The 23266-nt window shown below is 53.0% G+C and overlaps 8 protein-coding genes across 8 annotated transcripts; 6 read left to right on the forward strand and 2 right to left on the reverse strand.

Moving 5' to 3' along the window:
- Positions 1-443: 443 nt before the first annotated feature.
- Positions 444-2382, forward strand: CABS01_00663 (uncharacterized protein; the record flags this gene model as incomplete). Its single annotated transcript, XM_060534044.1, has 3 exons — positions 444-636; positions 932-1729; positions 1808-2382. The coding sequence occupies 3 exons, from the start codon at positions 444-446 to the stop codon at positions 2380-2382; spliced, it is 1566 nt and encodes a 521-aa protein (XP_060406558.1).
- A 934-nt stretch (positions 2383-3316) lies between these two features.
- CABS01_00664 (uncharacterized protein) lies at positions 3317-3709 on the forward strand (the record flags this gene model as incomplete). Its single annotated transcript, XM_060534045.1, has 1 exon — positions 3317-3709. The coding sequence occupies one exon, from the start codon at positions 3317-3319 to the stop codon at positions 3707-3709; it is 393 nt and encodes a 130-aa protein (XP_060406559.1).
- Positions 3710-4748: 1039 nt separating this feature from the next.
- CABS01_00665 (uncharacterized protein) lies at positions 4749-4916 on the reverse strand (the record flags this gene model as incomplete). Its single annotated transcript, XM_060534046.1, has 1 exon — positions 4749-4916. The coding sequence occupies one exon, from the start codon at positions 4914-4916 to the stop codon at positions 4749-4751; it is 168 nt and encodes a 55-aa protein (XP_060406560.1).
- A 795-nt stretch (positions 4917-5711) lies between these two features.
- On the forward strand, positions 5712-7143 carry CABS01_00666 (uncharacterized protein; the record flags this gene model as incomplete). The annotated part of the gene is made up of 4 exons (XM_060534047.1): positions 5712-5864; positions 5936-6420; positions 6502-6566; positions 6662-7143. 4 exons carry the CDS (start codon positions 5712-5714, stop codon positions 7141-7143), a joined length of 1185 nt encoding a protein of 394 aa, XP_060406561.1.
- A 141-nt stretch (positions 7144-7284) lies between these two features.
- Positions 7285-8753, reverse strand: CABS01_00667 (uncharacterized protein; the record flags this gene model as incomplete). Its single annotated transcript, XM_060534048.1, has 3 exons — positions 7285-7798; positions 7913-8430; positions 8526-8753. The coding sequence occupies 3 exons, from the start codon at positions 8751-8753 to the stop codon at positions 7285-7287; spliced, it is 1260 nt and encodes a 419-aa protein (XP_060406562.1).
- A 1538-nt stretch (positions 8754-10291) lies between these two features.
- Positions 10292-12091, forward strand: CABS01_00668 (GMC oxidoreductase; the record flags this gene model as incomplete). The annotated part of the gene is made up of 3 exons (XM_060534049.1): positions 10292-10568; positions 10628-11798; positions 11872-12091. 3 exons carry the CDS (start codon positions 10292-10294, stop codon positions 12089-12091), a joined length of 1668 nt encoding a protein of 555 aa, XP_060406563.1.
- Positions 12092-13889: 1798 nt separating this feature from the next.
- Positions 13890-15328, forward strand: CABS01_00669 (tricarboxylate carrier; the record flags this gene model as incomplete). The annotated part of the gene is made up of 4 exons (XM_060534050.1): positions 13890-13993; positions 14187-14320; positions 14458-14552; positions 14618-15328. The coding sequence occupies 4 exons, from the start codon at positions 13890-13892 to the stop codon at positions 15326-15328; spliced, it is 1044 nt and encodes a 347-aa protein (XP_060406564.1).
- Positions 15329-22672: 7344 nt separating this feature from the next.
- On the forward strand, positions 22673-23071 carry CABS01_00670 (uncharacterized protein; the record flags this gene model as incomplete). Its single annotated transcript, XM_060534051.1, has 1 exon — positions 22673-23071. A coding segment is annotated over one exon (399 nt), but the record flags the coding sequence as incomplete, so codon positions are not given.
- Positions 23072-23266: the final 195 nt, after the last annotated feature.

Here is a 23266-nt window from a genome sequence, read left to right on the forward strand (position 1 = left end):
ATACTGACCTATCACAATGAAGTTGCTTCAGCTGTTCCGAAGACGGACAAGATGTGCCTCAAGCCCTCGACCATTCAGATAGAACTAGATTCTCGGCGTGTCTTGAGCTGGCCGTATCCCACACCAATGGGATGTTCACTGCTTCACCACTCGAACCTAATTGTCGCAGCTGAATGCTAGCTCAAACTCGCGAGTTGGGTGCCATCATCTGTTTTCAGCTCTGGGGCTTTAGATGGTATTCTAGTCGTGACTGAGTTGCGCCACGATCTCAAGACACATTGACATCAGCTACTTCCTAAGATGAAAGGGAATGTCTGCTTGGTTACACACTATCCTGACCTTTACAGAAATTGTATAAATTTATGTGCGAGCCCGGCCATAACCTCTCCAAGTCTCCCATCTATCAATTCACATCTACTGAAAGGTGAACTGTGAGATCTACGATGGCCGACAAGCAAGAGCCTGTTTTTACCCCGAAGAGCGGCTATGAGTCCTTCATATATATTTACAACAAAACCGCAGTCGATTTCTCACTTAATAAATCCAAGGCTGAGGTCGGTTCTTGGGCCAAAGAAAGTCCCCCAAACCAGATCAAGGCAGGCACCATAGGCTTGGCTCAACTGAATGATACTGACAGTATGAGGTTATAATTACTGTAACGAGTGACTATTGCGAGCTGACGAATATACATAAAGTCTTGTCAGGCAGCCAAGGATGGGTTGAGTACGAGCTGTACCATCCTTCAAACCCTGACACTCCCCTCTCATTCAGGGTCGAGTTCTGCGATCCTTACGCGAGATGGAATGACAATTACATTTTAGCATACTCGAGCAAACCTGAGTTAGTTTCCTGCCAAATTTTGCCCTACTCCCGCAATGGTCATCCCTTGACAGGTAAAGCATTGTCTTTCATGCATCCGCATCTTCCAAAGCATTGTTAATATTTTTTCCAGGCCATGTCAACGTCTACTTGGCCGGAGCTTCAGCCAGCAATGCCGTCGATATCATGGATTCCTCCGTCGAAGAATTGGCGACAGAAGCCATCCCTCGAGCCAAGGGTACCGCTCGTATAGCCTATGAAATCGGCTTCCATGGTCCGGGGGGCCTCAAGATCCGAGACCCAGTCCATGAAGACATGGCCATTGCCGCCTTCATCAAATCCAAGATGCGATTTCCGAAGGGAACTGAGTACAATAATCTCGACGCTGCTCAGTGGGAGTACATGCGCGGTCTCCTGTGGAGCGACGACCCGCTTTGCCTGCTGTTTAAAGATTCTAGAGAGAGCAACAGTGAGCTGGCGCTGGGGGCAGAGTTTCTCGCCGACTTTTTGGCTGGCTCCCCAAGCAGCCTCACACAGAGAAGCCACTTTGGAGACTTGCAGTTTCTCCACGCAATGGCCCCTCAGGCTAACGAAGATCCTCAAGATACCAAGAAAAGCATGCTTTCTTGGTTAGAGACTATCTATAAGCTCTCAATTGGGGTTCAGGGAGTGACAGAGACCGATGGTCTTGGAGATCGGTTTCCAAATCGCTTCTCCAGCAGCTCTAATCCATCTGGAGACGCGAATTTGAGGCAGATGTTCCTTGGTAGCACGCCGTCGTACTTCAAGGCAAATATCTCCAAGCGGGCGATTGGTCATTGTCTTCACATGGTCCAAGATTCTTTCGCAGTCGGACACACACTCCGTCGTCTGTCCAATCCTAGTGACCTAGACGGTAAAGACGGCGAAGGTATTATCTTACAAGCCCTACGACGACATTCTTTACCCTAATTACTTGTGATTTTACATTTACTTACAACCACAATAGGGTATTTTAGATTCAAGCCTGGCAAGTTTGCTAGGCTCGGGCCTATCATCACTTTCCACACCTACTCTGGCCAATCCAGCCGCCACGCCCGTTACGATGAGTCCAAGCAGCTCCGAAGCCCGAGAGACCTCGACTCTTTCAACCACATCATCGGCGCCCGAGACGCCATCGACAAGTCAACCAAGCTGATCAACTTTTATGCGCAAAAGACCAAGTGGGAAGATGGAGTGCGCGATTTCTTTGCTAATGAAGTCTTCGAGCTGGACTCTAGTGCCACCTCCAGCAACCCTCAAGTTGATGAGAGATTTGGGTCACCAGATACGAGTAATCAGTCGACTCTGGAGGCTGATAGATTGGCCGATGAAGAGTATCAACTTGGTATGGGGAGGAAAATGGCAATGCTGGAGAGTGGCCTGGCATTTTCTGGGCGTGTTCCCTCCAAGCCACGGTTCAGGTGCCTGAGTCAGCTCTCATGCCGATGCACAAGCGCAGTTTTGATGTTTTTAAAGTTGCTTGTTGGATTCATTGTGATAGCTGGCGCAACAATCTTGTTCAGGGGGTTCAGGTTGGCTTGAGTCTAATCACTTGGGCTACTAAGCTACTGAGAACCGGGCCCACGAATTTCAAGGTGCAATTAGCAGAACCTATTACTGAGCTATTAAAGACCTAAAGTAGTTTGAGAGGGCTATCTGTCGTTTAGCTTCATGTCATGAGCTTCGCAACGATCTCGTTGGCTACATAACAATACTTCGTGACACAAGTAAGGAAAATTGATAAACCTATATATTTGGCTTCACGAATCCGGAGTGTGTTTTGAACAACATGATGTCTATCCACGGCTCCATTCTCATCTACGAACTTCGGGCTTTAGCTCGTTGCAATTATTACGGTGTCTCTATGTCGCGACTCGGCAACAAATTTGGCATGTTATCAAAGTTTTGACGCGATTCAAGACCCATGACCACAATTGTCTACCTTGCCCGCAACAAGGTTCTTTCAACTGGTAGTAATACCATGCTTCGCCAAAGAAGTAAACACTGCCTTAAATTTACTCGGGTTTATGTTTACCGTAACTTCGCCTTTCCATGACACCTTATGCGATTTCTCTAACCGGCAGGAAATAAAGTTTTTGAAGAAACTTATTCAAATTACAATTTCGTTTTCAATGTTTGGTATGAACATTTTTCTCGATTGATGCGTCAACATTTAATCTTGGATTACTCCGTAATAGTGTGAGTAATCTGCATGGTATGATTAATTGGACGGCGCAACTACTCCGAACAGAGAAATAATGGAAACGGTAAAGTAATTCCCTGGGAAGACATTTCACAGCCACGGAGGAGATCCAACCATAAATACTGGCTCGCCACCCTATTATCATTGCCAAACTACAGACTACAGAATACTGTCGAGATCAAAACTGTTCTGTGGAATAGGCCCTTTGCTCTTGGTAAGAATTCCTACTCCCTATCTCGTACACTGGTACTCACACCATCTTTCCATAGCAATATGAGATTTTTATTGTTGCTCAGCATCATAGCTCCACTTGCCAGCGCTGATGTCGGCACTGCTGGTTCTTGGTCCGTACCCTATTTACCAACCAGGTGTAACGGTAACAGCCAGGATCAATTCCCTTCCAGCAACTTATTCGTTTCTGTTGGTGACGGACTTTGGGACAATGGGGCGGCATGTGGAAGGCAGTATCTAGTGCGGTGTATCAGTTCGCTTCCGCGCGCCTGCAAATCGAGTACGATTCAGGTCAAAGTAGTCGACTTTTCCAACAACCCCGTCGGCAAAAAGTCAGCTGATGCTACCATGCATCTTTCAACCACGGCATGGGCAGAAATTGTCGACACCTCAAAGGGGGTAAATAAGGTCAACATCGAGTTTCAGCAAGTCTAGTGGAACGACGCGCAACTTTCTAGAGTCATAACAAGACCCGGCAAATGATCTAGAAAAGATTGCACCTTCATGACGATGAAAGTACCGTCATTGTGATCGTCAATCTCAGGACAGTCTTAGCGACAGGTGGATATTAGTAGCTCGGGGTTGGAAATATGAAAAGGCTTGATCCTCAGAATATGGCTCGCCGTATGCCTCAGGCAATGCATTCACGCGTATCAATACAACGGCCCAGCGCATATAGTCTTGCCTCCCGATCAGTAAACCACAGAAGTCCATTCGTAGCGACCACATTGATAATAGAAAGAAGGAGATGTGCCACGTGCGTACTCGGCAGGAGTAGCATTGTTATGAGAGACAGGTGACTGCGACAGGATGCATGGGTGTTGTCTTGGATGAGCATCCTGACTCCGTCCATGCAATTAGCGAATGCTGTTGAAGGATTGGGTAGGCTGGGGTTAAAATGCGGTACACCATATCTTCGCTGCGGAGATTGCAATGCACCCTTCGGCAATTGCTGTGATATACGTAGTGATATGCGAGTATCATGCTACCCTTCAAATCAGCACTGACAAAAGGCCTTTGGGAAGTCATAAAGCACTTGTGCCTATAGCATGTCGGTTGTAGATAAAGTACTTGCCATCCGAAAAAACGATGCCCTCCGACAACAACTACATGGATAAGGCCGGGGAAAAGGGCAGAAATTCAGGAACATTCACCAGTCTGTGGGGTCCGAGGAAACACGGCAGCGGGCCGTAGACTCGCTCTCGGACCTCCTCGTCGCAAACCGGATCGCCTCCCAGTCGCATCTCGGTCTGGTAGGCAACAACTTGAGTGGTTGACAGTGGCCGCTACGGGTCACACCGACTAGGCACGTCGCTTTCGGAGCAGCGCAGCCGGATAGGGCTTCCAGCTCCGGGTGTGTGGGAGACTAAAGACATCATTTGAGGCAACCATCTCTTACGGTCTATTCAGACTTTGCTCTAGAGATGGTCTCGAACAATGGTGATACTACTTATTTTTGATGGTTGGCTTCGTTCTAGACTAGCTTAATGCTTTCCATCGGCATTTGCAAATGCTGTGTTCGGAGAATTAGGAAGCCTGACCAAGATGCACTAATAACCAGTAGCTCATAGTCATCCTTGTTATGTTTACGCGAGTTCAGACGATGCAACATTCGACACAACTGTTCCTGGCTCCGGGTCATGATGGGGGCCAGCAGACCTCATGCCTGGACTGCCCCTGAAAGCCCAGCATTTGCGGTGTAACCTGACCACGAGTTGCGGTCCACAGTCCGAGTCTCAGCGTTCTTTGTCCGTACACTGTGATGACATGCCGACAGGTCCTATGTTTAGCTGCACGTTCGCGTCAGTCGTAAGTTGATGGGTCTCTAACTCCCCTTTCCTCGCGTGGCCAGCGGAAACGTTGACGAAATCGCGATGGGTGGAGAAATCATTGATGGCCGTTGGAACAATCATGGTTCTAGCGCGCCTTTACGAGAACTCCTGTTGGACAAAACCCAGTTACCGCGTGCGTGCTTTGACGTGGCTGTGGACCTAGCTGTTATGGCCCCCTTGTGGATAGTGACGATCTCCTCTGCCCTTCGTTTGAACTAAGCCATGGGTACGCCGCAGAATCCATCCACAATAAGCCTCCCGATGTCTTGTTTCGGTCAATGATCGACCTGTCAAGTCGTCTCGCCCAGGGGCCTCGCCGGGACTCGAAAAGATGAGGCCCATTCAACTGCCAAGTTCCGAATCCTTCAAGCCAGGACCTCAAAGACTCCGACCCTCCTTACGACCTCTCCAGATTCGCTACCACCAATCGCTGGTCCCCGTTAAAATTGACTCGTGGAGGAGAACAAGATTTAGGGAGATGAATCGGAACCTTTAATTGTCGGGTGCCCCAAACCGGATCCCGCCTGGATCCCGTGTTTGTCGTCTTTTTTGTCTTTCCACGTTTGTCTCGATTGCAAGATCGACGCAAGACGGATCCGAAGATCATGATAGGACCAGGCGGCGATGCGCCCATGGCGCTGGCCGTTCTTTGGGGCTTGACGGGTCTTGCTTTCTTCTTCGTGCTGCTGCGATTGTATACTCGCCTTGTCATCCTTCAAGCCTACGGCGTGGACGACCACATCTTCAACCTCGCTTTCGTGAGTGCCCTGGTTTACAGACAATCAAACACAATTGTATCGCAGATCTTGACTGACACTTTCATACTCAGTTCCTCTTCGTCGCCTACGATGTCATGCTCACAATTTCCTCCTTCTACGGCTTTGGCAGGAATATCCTAGAGCTTGAGATGGAAAACGTGCCAAAAGCGATCTTGTACGAGGCAATCGGCAGCACAATCCTCGTATCAGCCATCGTCGTCTCCAAAGCCTCTCTAGCACTGTTCCTCCTCCGCCTTGTGAACACTCGGCTGCACCAGATCCTCGTCATCGCCCCGGTCGTCATTCTATTCCTCATCGCCTTGGCCTCTCTTCTCGTCTTCTGGTTCTCCTGTACGCCGATCAACTTCCTGTGGGACCGGCTGATCCCCAACGGAAGCTGCCCTATCGACCCCGGTCCCATATCAACGGCTGCGGGGGCTTGGAGCGTCGTCGTCGACTTTTGGTATGCCATTACGCCGTGGGCACTGCTGTGGAACGTTCAGATGCCGAAGAGAGAGAAGTTGCTCATCAATCTGAGCATGAGTTTGGGCGTCATGTGAGTTCTGCCCGCGCTATTGAAGGCATGCACCTTCGACATCGGCATGCTTGAGTGACGTGAAGTTAACATCCATGATAGTGCTGGCGCATGCGGGATCCTGAGAGCTTTGCAGCTAAAGAATCTGAGTAGTGTGAACTTCACCAGTAAGTCACTCTTCTATAGACCTCAGACCTGTACTTTCTGTGGTCAACACCACGTATCATTGCATGAGCTTATCTTTGACATTAACACCCAACAGAGGATACGGTTGCCTTGATAATATGGCATGCGGCAGAACTGGCTGTAACTCTCGTCTGCATCGGAATCCCCGTGTGCCGCCCCCTCTTCAAGGGCTGGCTCAGCAAGTGGTCATCCCGAAATGGCAGCAGGCCTGGGCCATACACCAGAGACATGACCGGATCCAACTTGGGGTTCGGTTTGAAGACGATCGGCGGCACAGACTACACCGTTAGGGTCGGGTTGAAGACGCCAGATTTGGACTTGGGAAGCCTCGCGGGTCGAAGCGGCGAGGGACGATTCGGAAGCGGGACGAGGTCTGGTGGAAAGGGCTTCGGCGACAACGAGAGCGTGGATTCAATACTGGGGCCGGATGATCGTTACGGCCAGGGGCGGAACGTGGACATCGAAAGGTATTCGAGTGAAGAGGGAAAGGCGGGGAAGCAAAATATACACGTCTGGGTGAAGTCGGAAGTGGTTGTCAAGTCGACAGCAAGAGACTAAGGAGGTACACGAAATTCTGAACAGATGCAATTCGTTATGCGACTTCACTTTCCTCTTTCAGGTCTCTAGTTGCTCGATGCGCCTCCACTGGACAATAGACGCTCGTCCCTATCGACAATGCGAGCATGTTTACGTCTCAACCTAGCGACTGACTACGGTTGTTTTGGTGACCATGATTCTCCCAGTCTGCGGGCCATCCAGAACTTCTCGCTCTTCACCCGTACTGTCATCCGAGCTCCTTTCCGCATTGACCTGAGTTGTGGTGGTCCCCATATTGTAGCTATCTCGACCTGCTGCGGACTTCATGTGCCTCAACTCCCACGCCAGATGCTCTTCGCTTTCCGACATCCGCTTGAAGCCGTCGGATCGAGCGCTGTGTTTATTGTGTAGCCCAGCCGCGCTATTGCCAGTAGTATTGCCGCCAGTCGCATTCGAAGTCGCGCCGTTGCCGCGTCGTTGACTTTGTAGGCTGAGACCCAGCACTCGACCAACCGTACGATCGAAGACGGGACGGAGCATCGGGCTGGATGCCACCATGACAGCGATACCGGCTTGCAAGACGCCGCTGACGCTGGCTATGGCGAAGCCTTTGGTGACGTTGATGAAGTCGATGTTGTAAGCATAGTAGAGTCGCACACAGGAGAAGACAACCGTGCTATCGAGTATGACGAGATGATCAGCTCTTCTTCACGTACAGAGGGATTTGCTAGCCGCCACATGTTTTTTACCGATCACTGTGAAGAAAAAGAATTGCCGGCCAAAGACTTACATGAAACCGGCGCAGAACACTCCATATAGGGCAATTTTGTGCGCTCGTCGAACCTGCAGCTGGGCAACAAACTTGATCGGAAGCCCGACAATAATGATATCAGTGATGACATCGAAGATCGCTACCGCAGAATACGCCGTGGTATGGTTGCCGCAGGTTCCTTGCACGCTCGGATCCCATGCCATCTGTACAGGCTGGCAGATGAGAAATCCTATCAGAGCCGTGTACAAAGCCCAGCATACCGACAGCGCCATGGCAATCCAGGCAAAGAGCCGGAACGCCGTCGAGTGACCAAAGAAGATGCGCTGGAGCATCCAAGTGATGCTGAGCTTGACGAAGCCCAAGGCCGCGGCGTAGAGGACTTGCGTGGCGAGCGATATTCGAAAGTAGTGGTACTTGTGTTCGTCGCTGAGGTTCCATACATCATGGCCTGCGCCACCTACAACTACAGCTTCGGTTCGTAATATCAAAGTCAGTGTCCGCGCTCTCATCGCGTACTTGAGCGTTGAAGGGAATCCCTACATACCCAGGATGAAGCATGCTGCCGTACCATAGAATAACAACTCAACACTAGTTAGCGCTGGAGGATTGTCTCAACGTGCCTGATAATTACCTGAGCTGTGAAGTAAAGATAGTCCTCGGTCAAGTAGGGAATCTTCGTGATCTTCCGGGCCCAGACGCGGAAGACGGTCCAGCATGTGGTCAAGCAGAGCATCACCGACGTCGTGGCAACGAGAGTGGCCCCTGACGACGTGAGAGGGGGAAACTTGTCAAGGATGATGGCTGGAGCCGGTGTTGTGCCACCAGCCTGACGAACTCTGAGGGCATTTGGGCTCTCCATGACGGACGGCAAAGAGAGGAAGATGAGAGGAAACAGCAAGATGGGGAAAGTCTGGCCTCAAAGGCACTTGAGGTCGGACTAGTAGGCTGGAGAGAATAGAAGTCTGTCAGGAACAGCCATCTTTCAAACTTGGACGAACAAAGGTGTGTGGTAAAGTCAAAAATAACCGGGGAGGTATCCCAACTTTCCAAGCGACCTTGATTCTGATGAGCCCCTCCAACAACACGAGTGCTGCTCCAAAACGGAAATATCTGCGAGCGAACGCGACAAGCTTCTCCAACAGATTTCAAGGAGTTTTGATCCGCTGCCACATCTGCAGCGGTTTTCTTCAAGTCCAAGCTGCTGGATGTCGCATGTACTTCCGATGCTCACATCTTGCGGCGTCAGCGAAATCGAAATACCTGCCTTCTGGAACTATGGGCATATGGCCTAATTTGCATGAGATATATCGGGTCTTCCTGTTTCCCGATGGAAAGCATGCAATCATTGCCATTCGATTGGTCCGCATAGCGCAAACGAGCTGCAAAATCTGGTGATAATCCTTTTCAAAAGAGCATGTAATTTGTGATTATCGTGTTGGAGGTTTGTTTGCTTTACCCATGCTGCATGTCGTTGATTTTTAGTTACTACAGGCATCAAAGAACCAGGTTGGTGGATTATCACGGAGGATTCTGTGGGACTTGGATATGTCCATGAGTAGGCAGAGTTGGCGTTAATTGATGCAGGAGAGACACGTCCGTAGCTGTGCGAGTATATCTCTTGAGTAATATTTGTTCTCGAGTCCACAATATTTCGATTTTCTGTGATGTTCCCGCGTGATCATGGTCATCTACCAGTGTAACCCTCAAACGGCTTAACTCAGTTATTGCATTGTGCATCACGTCCAGGAATTCTTATGCTGCCGAGAAAAGTCTGCAAAGGTTGTGCAGCGTGCCAAGTTGATGCAAAGACGCGGCACAGCGAGCGGGATGCCGCTCATTCCCCAGGGGCTCGCGATCTCAGCTCGGTCGATTGGGTTATAAGACCGTCCGATACCCGGGATAGGACCATGATCTTTACGGAAGTTCGTCCGGGTCTGCAAAAGACCGGAACAGCCCCGGGTGCGGGTCCTTCATCTAAGTCTGCATTGAGCCAACGAGTACTCCTCCTCCGAGGTCGTTAGTGCGTGCTTTGATGCAACTATGTTCCAACGACTGTCCGCAACGTGGATGTTTGCCTCCTTCAGACCCTAGAAGGTATGTTGGTTGTGGAAAGCATCTATGCACCTTCTACTAGGGCCCTTGCATCCGAAGCTCCAGACTCGATGACACCTGGCATGTGGCGCGACAACAAACCGCAAGATGGGCTGTCGACGGCCCCGAACTGCATTCCGTCGGACCAGAGAGAAGGTAGCAATGTCATCGTCGGAAGTGTGACGAGATCCTGCCTTGTATAAGGAGTAAGCACGGCTCTGCCAATTCATGTCTTCGCAACTCCCTGCAACTCGTCGCTCAAGTCAGCCAGTCATTCTTTTAGGCACTCAACTTCCCGTCTAAGCCATGTCGTTGTGGGATTTCATCGTTGTCGGCGGAGGCCTTGCCGGCTCCGTCATATCCAACAGACTCCTCCACAAAGATCCGACCCTGAAGATCCTGCTGGTCGAAGCTGGGCCCAATGTCAATGGTCTCGAGTCTATCGCGTACCCAAACACCAGTACTGGTGCCGGAAGCGACATTGACTGGGCTTATAGCTCAGTTCCGCAAGCCAACGTCGACAACAGATCGATAGCTGCGCCCGCTGGCAAGGCCCTCGGTGGAGGAACAGCCATCAATGGAGGTAGGCCACGCTTGTTGTCCAATGTAACAACACATATATCTAATCTCCACTCGTCTTAGCTGCCTGGGTCCGTGGCCATACCGTCGACTACGATCTCTGGGCCGAAGAGGTTGGCGACGATCGATGGAGCTACAAGGGCCAGCTTCCCTACATGAAGGTGACGGAGAAGTTCTTCGACGCCAGCATCAACCCTTCCCAGCACGGGGAGAACGGTTCCATGATCATTCAAGGCGTCACGCCCATGAACCGACACTTTCCCATGCGCGAGAAGCTGGCCGAGTCCCTTGAAGCTCTCGGTATCTCAGCGCTACCCCAGCTCGACGCCAACGCCGGAAACCCAATCGGCTACGGAGACCTCCAGGAGAACCGCAACCAAGGGCGCAGACAGCTCTCCTCGGAAGCCTTCCCTCTAGACGGCGTCACCGTCATCACCAACACAATGGTCGAGAGCATCCTCGTGTCCAAGAGTTCCAACAGCACCGCCGCCACAGCCGAGGGCATCCGCCTGCAAAACGGAACAGAGTACCACAGCCGCAAGACGATCCTCTCCGCCGGCGCCTACCGCACCCCTCAGCTCTTAATGCTTTCAGGCATCGGTCCCGCCAACGTCCTAACGGAGCACGGCATCGAGGTGAAGCTCGACCAGCCCGAGGTCGGCCAGAACATGCACGACCACATCCTCATGCCCACGGCGTGGAAGGTCAAGAACCCCTCCGAGGGCTGGGCCTACGAGTCGGACAACCCGCTCTTCAAAGAACCGCAGTACGGCCTCGGCAACAAGATCGACTTCCTCGCCACAGTCACCTTACCCAAGGAAGGACTTGCGGCGGCCATCGCTGAGGACGAGGGCGGCGTTGCGCCGGGCCCGGAGCATCCGCTCCTCCGCCAGGACCGCGCGCACGTCTCCCACACGCTGCAGTATAACGGCGCCTCGGCCGACGGCTCTGCTGTCCTTATGCTGTCCATCGTGCTGATCGATACCTCGCGGGGCTCGGTGGGCATCTCGTCGGCCAACGTCAGCGACCCGCCCGTCATCGACCCAAACTACCTCAGCACGGCGGTGGATAGGTACGCCGTGCGGGAAGCTCTCAAGTTTGATACCCGGCTTCTCGGGAGCGATCTGACGCCCGTCGGTCGTGAGATCCTCGACGGCGAGCTCACGGCTGACACGCCTCTGACGGTGGCTTCCCCTGACGAGGCGTTTGACGCGCGCGCCCGCCAGGTTGCAGGGTAAGTTCCTTCTCCCCCCACAACAGTTCCTACCACCATTTGCTAGGAAGACGGGACTGATAGTTGGACACAGATCATGCTTCCATCCCAGCGGAACGGCGTCCATGGGCAAGGTTGTCAACACGGACCTCAGCGTCAAGGGCGTTGACGGGCTTTTCGTCGCCGACTCCTCCATCTTTCCGGTTTCCATCTCGGCCAACCTGCAGGTGGCCATGTACGCCATGGCCCTCCAGGCTGCGGAGATCATTGGGGAGCACGGGAGCAAGTGTCGTCAGGTTCGAACCACGTTGTAATGAGGTGTCTATGATGATGATATTATGTGCGAGATAGCACAATGATTAACTCTTAATACCCACGTTTTGGAAATGCGGAAGCTTCAGTCCTTGACCTCAGGCTGTGAGTTCTGACAGTATCAAGTCTCTCAGTGTACAATTCAAGGAGACAATTTCGAGACCCAGAGTCTATGATGAGCATAGTGTCGTTCGTGCTGTATTACTCATAGTTCAAGTAATGGCCGATCTGATTGCAAAGCAGACTGCATCGTCCCGATACAATGTATAAGCGGGGCGGGGGAACCCTCAGTATCTGGATGCCAAAAGTCTGAAGTAGTTGTGAATGTTCGTTTCGCCGTGCCTACAATTCAATACTTTCTTCCAGCCTCCTACTTGTGTCATTGCATACTTAATCTCTTTCGTGGTTCATATGATTTATAGTGTCTGACTCGAACTCCATCGCTATATGAGAGATTTCTCTATGGACACATCGAACCATATGTTTCCGGGTGGTATAAATGTAAACGTTTTGTCAGGTGGACTCCCTCGCTTGTTACGATACCAACATTACTACAATATCTTCTCTTCTTGAGACTAGATTAGCGTGACCGTAAAGCGGGAGGGAAGAAAGAAACAGGATATCATGCTCAACTGACAGAATCAACATGGGACTTGACTGAGCTCTCTTAAGAGCTGGAACCGGACTTGAGATTGAAGTAACTTAGATACTCAAGAGCGGAAAACGTAAGGAACTGCGCGACCCTCGACGGCCCCCCCGCACAACGAACCGTCCCGAACTTGCATCGGCACGCCGCCCGGCCGCTTCAAGCCGAAGACGGGACGGAGAAGGCACTCACGAGTTACAAGTCGAGCTTGACACTTCCCCGCAGTGGCAAGTTTCCCCGCCATCGAGCGGCGGCGCACTGACCATCCAGTGCTGCGCGCTACATAGCTCGTCAAATTTCCTCACTCCCTCAACCAGGCCTGCTGGCGAAATGGCATCGCGTCACATTTCGGCTCCTTAGTCTCTCTGTGAAGATTGTAGGTTCGATCCCTACGTAGGTCGGTCCAACTTTTTGACTATTCCACCAGTGCGCACACCTATATTCCTGTTGTTCTTTTTGATTTTTTTAGACTGCTTCTGGCATGTTCAGTCACTTTTGTAAATTACAGCAAAAAAGAAAAAAAAAACTTTTGATCATTATCACTTCTACTTTCTCATCGTCCGTCTGTTCCACCGAGTTGCACCGTCAGCAATCTTGCTGCACCGTCACAAGCCGTCAGTCTGTTATCGACAGGCCATCCAACGCCTTGCAGTGACAACAACGCCCTACTGCGACAGCCTGAGCCCGCGTCCACCCGCCGACAGCTGCGACGAAGCTCAGGGTCCAAGCTCCATCAACCAATTATTTCTCTCGGATAACCTGCCTCTGGGCCTCTGGGGTCCTGTCTTTTCCCCCAAATCCCACCGATCTCGGGAGCTCACCCGACGATAGCCCATCCTATCCGTTCCTGCTATCAAAAAAACCACCAAAACCCAATCCAAATCCCACGAGAACCCTCACTCACACCGCAATCACCTTCTTCCCCTCCCCCAAGACCGCCGTACCACCAGCGTTCGTCGGCACCGCTCCCGCCTTCTTTGGTCGCGTGGCATTACATTGCATTCGATTTACCCCTCACTTGTGCACTTTGGGACATATTTACCCTCGAAGAGAGCTCTCAATTGCGGGAGACAGACAAAGAAAGCTTCGCGACGATCCCCGTTGCTTCTCAAATTGCTTCACCACCAAAGCACACCTCGAACCTCACGCCCGATATGTCGGCCTCACTCCCCGGCAGCCGCGAGCTGCCCGCCTCGCAGTATGATCTCAGCACATACATGGGCCGCGTGCGGCACAACCTGGGCCTCACCGACCCAAGGTACGTCCATACCCCCACCCCTAGTCGCGCATCGCATCGCATCGTCACGATCACGACTCCTTGCGCGCGTTTGTCCCAATACCACCACCACCACCACCACCACCACCATACAAGCCTTCCTCCTCTAGCCTCACCAATGCTTCTACCACCATAGAACCAAGACAATCTACTGACATGTCTCCCCAACCAACAGCACCCTCCTCGTCGGCAGCACCGGTCTCGAGCAAGCAAAGTCCCTCCTCACCGACTACAAGCAGGGCAAGATCCCGACAATGACCCCCGAGCTCTGGCAGGCCAAAAAGGTCGTCGACTCGACCCTCCACCCAGGTGCGACGAGCCCATAAGAACAAAAACACACACTGCCTCTTTGCGACAAAGGGCTCGTTGCTTGTTTGCTTCTTCTTTTCCTGTCCGGGACCCCGGTGACTAACACGCGGCGCACTCGCGCCCCTCACCCCGTGTAGACACCGCCGAGCCCGTCTTCCTCCCCTTCCGCATGTCCGCCTTCGTCCTGACCAACTTGGTCGTCACAGCTGGAATGCTTCAGCCCGGTCTCGGCGTGAGTTGAACCCCGAGTAGAAGCAGGAAGGACAGTTGCAGTCCTAACACAAGTTGCACAAACAGACAGCAGGCACAATCGCATGGCAAGTCGTGAACCAGTCCCTCAACGTAGCCATCAACTCGGCAAACGCAAACAAGTCCTCCCCCTTATCCTGGCGCAAGCTCGGCGAGTCCTACGCAATGGCCGTCTCCGTCTCCTGCGGTGTAGCCGTCGGCCTCAACAAGCTCGTGCCCCGGCTCAAGAACCTCACCCCCGCGACCCGCACGACGCTCACCCGCCTCGTCCCCTTCGCCGCCGTCGCCTCGGCCGGCTTCCTCAACGTCCTCCTCATGCGCGGCGAGGAGATGCGCAAGGGCATCGACGTCTTCCCCGTCGTCGCGGAGAAGACGCAGGCCGCCGAGACCAAGGAGCAACAGGCTGTCGAAGGCGCCGCTGCCACCAGCCAACAACCCCAATCCCTCGGCCGCAGCAAAAAGGCGGCCCAGATCGCCGTCGGCGAGACGGCCTGCTCCCGCGTCTTCAACTCCACGCCCATCATGGTCATCCCCCCTCTCGTCCTCGTCCGCCTGCAGGCCCAGCAGTGGCTCAAGCAGCGGCCCCGCCTCACCGTGCCCGTCAACCTCGGCCTCATCCTCGTGACCAGCTACGCCGTCCTCCCGCTCGCCCTCGCCGTGTTTCCCCAGCGACAGAGCATCAGCGCGGACAAGCTCGAGCCCGAGTTCCACGGACGCGGCGGCGAGGGCGGTCTCGTTGTGTTTAACAGGGGTATCTAGATATCTCTCTATACTCTCTCTTGCATTTTTCGTTTGCTGTCATACCAACGCTGGAAGCTGGAACATAAAAGGCATCCCAAAGCGAAGTTCACATTGAGCGCAGGAAGAAATTCAAAGCATGAGCGGTGGGCAGACGGGAACGTCACGAAACGCGGATGTTTCTCACTGTCTACGCGATACAGGCAAAGGCAAGTCTTGCCGAAGCAGTCTTTCCTGCCTATTACCTTACCCCATGATACCGTCCATCTGCCCTGGCATATCTGTCGCAATCGCATCCGTCAGTCTGGGGGCAAAGACTCAAAGAAAAAGGAGGGCAATGTCTCCTCCGTCCAACCACCCCCCTGACGAGCGTAATATGGGATAGAGAACCCGGTATCAGATCGGACGTTGAAAGTGTTTCACGCAGCTACAAAGACATTCTTGGCAAACACCACGGTTATCCCCCCCGTCCAGAATTCTTTGAGTCGTGGCGCATGGTATAATGGGCATCAACTGGCTGATGGTTTACATGCATAGCCTACGGCAATCTGTGTCCAGATGCACATTCAGGGAGGAACGCGTAGGACTTTATTGTAGCCAGATGGACACAACCGTCCGCAATTGAAACAAGAACTTCAGATACGTCACGGGAAGCCTTCGTGATATTCAAATCAACCCGCATCAGCCAAAAGTCGGAACAAAATCGTGATACAACATGGACAGCATGCGAGGCGGTATATAAGTGTGAGCAAGGCATCGCACCTGTCGACAATCCCCACCACCGCAACATATGCTCTGCGTAAAGACGGAAAAACGTTATGCAACCGTGACGACAAGCAGCTAGCCAAACCCACCGGCTTTGACACCGTATTCTAGACCACGCCGCTTATGTGCTTCTGCACTTGTGTACTTGTGAGCGTGTGTGCCTTGACAGGCACGACGACACCACCACCGCCTCGACAGTTTGAGAACGGGACAAATTACGAACCTTGGCCTTAGAATCGCCATCAACGGGGGACCAAAAAGGAGGGGTGGTGGGATGACGGACGGGGTCAGCGGGGTTGCTTAGGTACTTACCTACCATCTTATCGAGGCTGGCTCAGGCTCCGCGTAGACAAAACCAAGACAGTTCAGTCCCGTTAATTATAGTCCATCGAGAGCGGCACATGTCAGACTTCTGATGGCTTCTACAATTGTTTCTTTCATAGGTAGTTTGATAAGGGCCAGAGGTCTGGGAATCATGGAAATACCCTCATGCTGGAAGCAGGCGTGGATCAGCATATCAACAACCTCTGTGTCCGAGTTACCTCAGTCTGTTTTCTGGCCTCAGACGATCAGGTCCCCAGCGCTATTTATCCGACACCTCTCCAGTATAGCTCCTCATCTATTTTACGATGAGACAAAATGTTGAGGATAGTGCGAGAGTTCATGGTTTTATCAAAGCTGTCCTATTATATTGCAATTCATGTTTCCTTCACGAGCCCGCTACGAAAGCCATCTGTAGCTCTGGGTGACATTTCGTCCCCCGATTACGTGCATGCTTAAGGGGGGGGGGGGGGGGGGGGGGGGGGGGGGACCCCGGGCGAAGACCGGGGACCGGGGGCGGGGGGAGAGAGGAAAAAAAAAAAAAAGGGCCCGGGCGCGTTTTGGGGCAAGAAAAAAAATCTTTGCGCCGGGGGGGGGGGGTGGGGGGGGGGGGGGTGGGGGGGGGGGGGGGGGGGAGACGAGCGTACCTGCGACGCAAGCACGGATCACGGGCTCTGGGAAGAAGGAAGAAGAAAACATAGTGGCTCGACGGCATGTTTGCGTTCAAGGAACTGAAACTTTTCGGCCGTCAGTGGTGGCAGGTGGCAGCAGCACGATCTACCTGGGATAATGCATGGTTTGAGAGCGTCGAGACCGAGAGAAAAGTCCCAATTTGCTATTCAGGTCGGGTGCGGATGCTTCTCTGCTCATGCTGGCACGATTGGACCGTCACCCAGCATCGCTTGTTTTGACAGGACGGTCGGACAACCCCCCATCAAAACGATGATTGATCTTAATGAGGGGGAAATATAGGCTGCTTGTCCTGGGCCTCTCATCACCAATATTTCGCGGCGAGGCACACCTTCTGGGCTTATGCTTGTCTAGTCTCGGTTGCCACGGGCTCAGTATCCTGGAGTCATGCAGGCACTTTACGCCACGTACCGGACAGGCACACCGCGAAGACACGCGCGGAGATCCTTGCGACGGTGTGCCGGTTTCTTCTCAAAGGTCTCTCGAAGCCATCGAATTTTGGTTTTGACAACAGTTAACAAACGTGTGACGTAGATCGTGAATGTCGAGTCCAGCTCTACATTTTCCATTTGGAAATTCTGCAGTGTGGCGAAGAACGACAAACCTGTGACCACTGGAGTATAATGGAGCTGCGTGAGCCTTGACTCTTGAGGTGCAGTTGCGTATGCAGGCATGATGTTGGTCGGGGAGAGGGGCCGGTGACAGCACAGATTTCCCTCTCTCCGCTCCGCCCTGCCCTTCTCTGTGCTGATAGATAACCTGGTCTCCCAATAAATCTCGAAGAAGACGTTCACAAGCCTCCTGCCTCTCTACGCTCAAGTCGGGTATTCCTCACTGCCTCCGAGCCTCCTCACAAGCGTCGCGATGGCTGCGACCCTTTGCCTGCTCTCCCCACCCAGTTGTAAACTACACCCATGGTTGGTCGATGGCGAGAGAAGGTGTTGCTCCTCGAAACCCCCATTGGCGCACCTTTGGACGGGAAGCAGGGATGTGGACACTAAGAAGTGCTTAGAGATTCGCCGGTGATTGCGCTGCCAGTGTGCACTGCTGGGTTGCCATAGAGGAGACGGTGGGATCAGATCAAAAGCAGCGGTATCCATAGGGATGTCAAGCCAAAAAAGGCGGCCAGTGCTGGCTGGCTGAACAAGTTGGTCAAACGCTTCCATTTCCGTGGCTCCATGCTGAAGCGTTTGTTGTCTTTCCTTCACTGTGCATCTTGGTACGGATCATTGTTTCCATTAGCTTTTTCAACGCGATCAGATCTTGGACGACTGCGTGGAATGTGTGGATCATGCTTTTGCGCCGTGTTTTGACTGATGCTCAACGCCGCCAACCGCCAGCCGGCGGCGCTAACTAGGTTGCTGAAGTTTCCGGTGCCATGCCATAAGGTGATGCAATATTCAAGAAGGAAGAACAATCAGAGTGGTTGTAGCTGCGGACGAGGAGGCGATCAGAAGTACCAGAACAATCGATCATGGCGAGACGAGGTGAAGTTTAAAGGCAGTACCAGGATCCATTTAGGGGACTCATCCGGTCTGCAGTATTGGATCCTTCTGACGTATTGCAGCAGCCAAAGGGCATGGAATTTCGGAGCAAACCAGCGTGATGATGACCAGGCATCGTTTCCTCGAATTAAAGTAAACTGTGCAGGGCTCTCTTTCTTGTCAGCACGGAGCCCCGATATGTCAGGCTGCCGTTGCGCGCTGGTTTGCCCTGCTCGCCGTGGAGCAGTAGCACTGTGCTGGGGCTGGTTGGTGGGGACTGGCTCCATTCATCCAACCTTTTCGTTTGTCCATCCATCGTGAAGGCGGCTGGCTGGTTTTGAGGTGTGCGTGTGTGCGCTCCGTTTGGATGGTCAGACCAAGCCGATCCAGTCCAGTCCAGTCGCGGCCATCCCAGGCTACTATGAGAAGCAGCGATCGAGTACAACGCAACTGCGAGAGAAAAGAGTATGGGCTGGTACGCTGGGCATGACTATACGGTCATGGAGTGACAGAGTGACGGAGCGGCAGCGGCAGGCCATCACTCGCTGTGCAACGACGTGACTTTGAAAGAGGCGACTTGCCCAGGCCGGCGGGACGCTAAACCCGTCTGGAAGATTGTCGTGGAGGCAGATTGGCGGGCAGCAAAGTTGGGGTGGAGGGCGGACTCCAGAGCCACCCGCCAAGTGCGTAAAGTGGGTGAGAGGAGGAGCGAGAAGGGTGAAGCACGAAGCGTGAAGATGTTGGCGGCCACTGGATTGGCGTGTCTTTGATTTTGCGAGCGTGACAAGTCAAGCTTTGGGCGAAGTCATCGGACATGGGTTCCTTGGGCGCACAACCACAAGGGCACGATGCTGTATTCGTGCATTTCGAGATGATACCGATACATGGCCGTTGCCGTATAGCTGGTTAATCTCATGAGGATGAGAATGGAGAGAACAGGCGATGAAATCAGTTGGTCGTGAAGACGGATAGGTCGATCCTCAGACTAAGTATCGACAGAGTCTTGAGTGCCGCAAAATTCCTCCCATGCCACAACCCCGGTTGTTAAGATGTCGTTGAGGGACTCGAGGGCTTGTCGGTGGTGTGTCTTCTGTCTGGAAAAGGAAAGAGCCAGCGGGAGCCGTCCGGTTGGAGCTTGGAGGGGGAGAGAGAGAGAGACACACACACACAGAGAGAGAGAAGGATACATAGAAGTGTGCTGGGTGCGTGCGTGCCGATTTACGCTTGTATCGAAGAGAGGGCGACAGAATGACTTTGTTGGAAAACGGCGCGGCGTATAAAGAATTCAAGACTGCATTTTGTGTAAAGTAAGGTAGGCAGACAAGAATGTGGGAGCAATATTCCGTACGACGATGACAGTCTAAAGACGCTAGAATGCGGCCAGACGGACAGTCCCATTCACGCCATTGAAGCACCGCTTGAGAAGTAGCGTCCTTCCTTCGTGGCTCCTTCCGTTCTTCTACGCAGTAGGTACAGTGTCATCGCTGGTTTCTATCTTGCCTACGGTAAACTACCTTAGGTGGGCAGGTGTACGGAGTACTTGGGGTTACTCTTGCCGCTCTCGTTTTTGCCTCACCAGAAATGGCGGGGCATTCGTCCTTTCTTCCCTCCAAGACACATACCTACCTTAGTACGTATCCCGTACCTACCTCGAGTTTTCAACATGGCAATTGTCTTAGGGCTTACTGAAGGCATCTCACTTCAGTTTAGGAACTTACTTACGATTCAAGCAGACGAAGAAATGAAACCTACAAAGAAGCCGGAAACCACTCGCAATGTCGAACCGCCAAAGCCCCCCCCCCCCCCCGAAATAAAGTACGGGGCCCTGGAAATATGGTGTGCGTCAAGACCGAAATGCCCTGTACCTCACTCACATCGGCGACAAGCCCCTTGTTCCTGCCGGATGTACAGTAGGCGAGAGGCTAAAAGCACGGAAGCACCTGCAAGTTGCAGCCAACCGAAGTACCTTCCGTCTCGTCCTGTCTGAATCGAAGCACCAAGCCCGAGATTCTCTTCCGAGGGGAGCCATATGCTCAAAACACTGTCGCTTGCTACGTTACGGTTGATGATCCCGCGGGCACAGATTAACAACCTGGAACACGCCCTATCTCGCTTGATGAGGAACAATATTCCGTACCCAACATGGAAACACTGTCAAAGTACCCTAGTTTTCTGCCTTGCCACATCATCGCGAGTACGGACACCTCATCTCTGAACCAATCTCATCATCGCCAGGCTCTCGTTCCTCAAAGTCTGCCGCAAAGACGGCATCAAGACTCTGGCACATGTCGGATCAAGTTGGACAAATCCGGTGCTGCACTGCACGGCACTGCTTCCGCTGCAGCAAGAAGGACGTTTTGAATGATGCTGAGTGGGCGTTCACGATAAGATACTTGCGTCATGGCATTGGTCTGCAGTCGTTGTCAAGTACCTGCCTTAGTCAATCCGACGCTAAGGTACATGCGCCATCTGACAGAGGCGCGCAAGCAGGCGTGGCAGGGCACAGTCTCCAAGTACCTTACCTACCTCCATCCTGCGCTTCGCCCGGGCTCCACTCTCCCACTCCCTCCGATATAAGGTACCTGTATGAACACAGGCGCTGAGGCGGACACCTTTTACCTCTGGAGTCTGGAAGGCACGAAGAGTAACAGATATCCGTAGATATTCCCACCTCAGGCCTGGAGAAGGAACCGACATGAATGTTTTTGAGCCATTTGGAAGAGGCATGAGATGCAGCGAGGTTTGGCACTTTTTTTTCCCGGTAGAGACGAACAGAACTCTGGTAGAGAGGCCAAATACCCGACAGTCGCAGCTCTGTCAAATAGTGACCGGCTTGATTTATGATGCTTCCCGGTACACATCAGCCTTAGGTTCCCTCCATACCCTGTCAGGACTCCGTGGTCCCTTGATTGTCCCGGGCTGCACTCGACTCGACTCGACGCGCGAGAAAGCGACAGGAACCTGTCCGTCTTGCCGCCTTCTGCCTTGGCTCGAAGTGGGCTTAACTGGAGACTACGTTATGTCGGAATCGTGAGCGAAACTCCTCTTGACTATACGTCTTGTTAGCTTTTCATTCCCCGAGGTGAACGAGGAAAAGAGTCGGGAAAGTAAAGGAAAATGGAAAGGCGACCAGTCTCTCGTCTCACTGCGTGGCAGGCACCTTCCATGGCTGGGTACTTACCTACCTTAACCTGACCAGAAGTAGCCGAAATGCGCGGGCCAGCCGCCAGGCTACGGTTGAAGATACTTCTGCCTGCGTGTGTCGGACAGCGTAGTAACAAGTATCCCACATCGGAGGTTCTTAACCAACGTAACCTTCCATCTTCCCCATCTCGTGTGTTCCGCCGCCTGTCGTCCTCATCCACTTTGGCTGCTTCCATTTCCGCTCCCACGCGCACTCGGTTGCACGCACACTACCAAAGTCACCAAAGTACACGCCCATACGCCCATACGCCCAGTTAGTCCCGTCACCCACACCTACCTCACTCATCAGGTTCATTCATTCCCCTTGGCTTCATCGCCCGCGTCCAGCAATCCCAAAGTCACAGTGTGTCCACCACCAAGCCGCCCTCGTCCTGTCTTGTCCTGCCGTGCTCGTCCCTCAGGTCGTCAATTCTCCACAATTGGTCGCCTCCTCCCGTCAGGGCCCTCCACTTCTTTGCTCACCTCACCAACTGCTCCCCACGGACCAACAGAGTGAAGCGACCGGTCATCCCTCGGAACTTCGTCACTTTTTTTGGACCATAACGTCCAGCCCGTCCACCGTGGGCACTCTGGGAGTCTGCACAGCGACCAGCGGCTTGTTTTTTCCCCAGCTCTTTCCCCATCGTTATCATCATCAGCAGTCAACCCTGCTCCTGCTGTTGATTTTCCTCCGACTTTCTTTCTTCTTCCATCATTCCTGGCAAGAACTTCATCCTTTCCGAACCAAAGAAACTCGCGTCGCGTCATAGCCTCTTCGATGTAGCAAAGAGGCCCTCCCAACGGATACAGCACCGCACAGCACAGCACAGTACACACATACGCCTGCCGCAGTACCTCCCATACCCATACCGTCCGTCCTGCCATCAAACGAATCCTCGACGACCCCCGTCCATTTCGTACGCTGTACCCATACCAGCCACACTTTGCGCACGACTCGGGAAATCTAGGCCGGAGACCCTGTGGTCCCTCTCCAAGGTTAGCTAGCGGTATCCGTACCGCAGCAGCGACAAGCCGCCCGTGGCAGAGCCCAGAGGCAAAGACCGCAAAAGCTGGTCTTACCCACTCACGTCGTCAATCTGCAGCCCACTCCCAGACACCACCACCACCGGTCCACCACTGGCTCCGGCAACCAAATCCAAGGGCCGCACACAGCACACAGCGCACACTCTTTGCTGAGGGAACGCTGAAAGCCGATAACACTGGGCTTGCACTCTTCTTTCCCTCGCTCACTCCCTCCTTTTTCACGCTCCCTCTATCCTCCTTCTCAGGGCTGGATCGATCACGGATACGTTGGGACTAACCCCGAACTCCACTGTTTGGATTTGGGAACCCTCCACCCTCCATCATCTCCCCCCCAAAACCAAAGTACAGCCGGGCACGTACTCAGTACAGTACAGACAGCACTACGTACCCAGCAGCACTACCAGCACCCACCTCAGCGCTCAGCGCCCAGCACACCGGCACAGCGAAAGCCTGCGAAACCACCTTCCGCCTT

Source organism: Colletotrichum abscissum (genome assembly GCF_030869225.1).
Source record: "Colletotrichum abscissum strain IMI 504890 chromosome Unknown Scaffold_1.1, whole genome shotgun sequence".
In the NCBI taxonomy this organism is placed as follows: domain Eukaryota; kingdom Fungi; phylum Ascomycota; class Sordariomycetes; order Glomerellales; family Glomerellaceae; genus Colletotrichum; species Colletotrichum abscissum.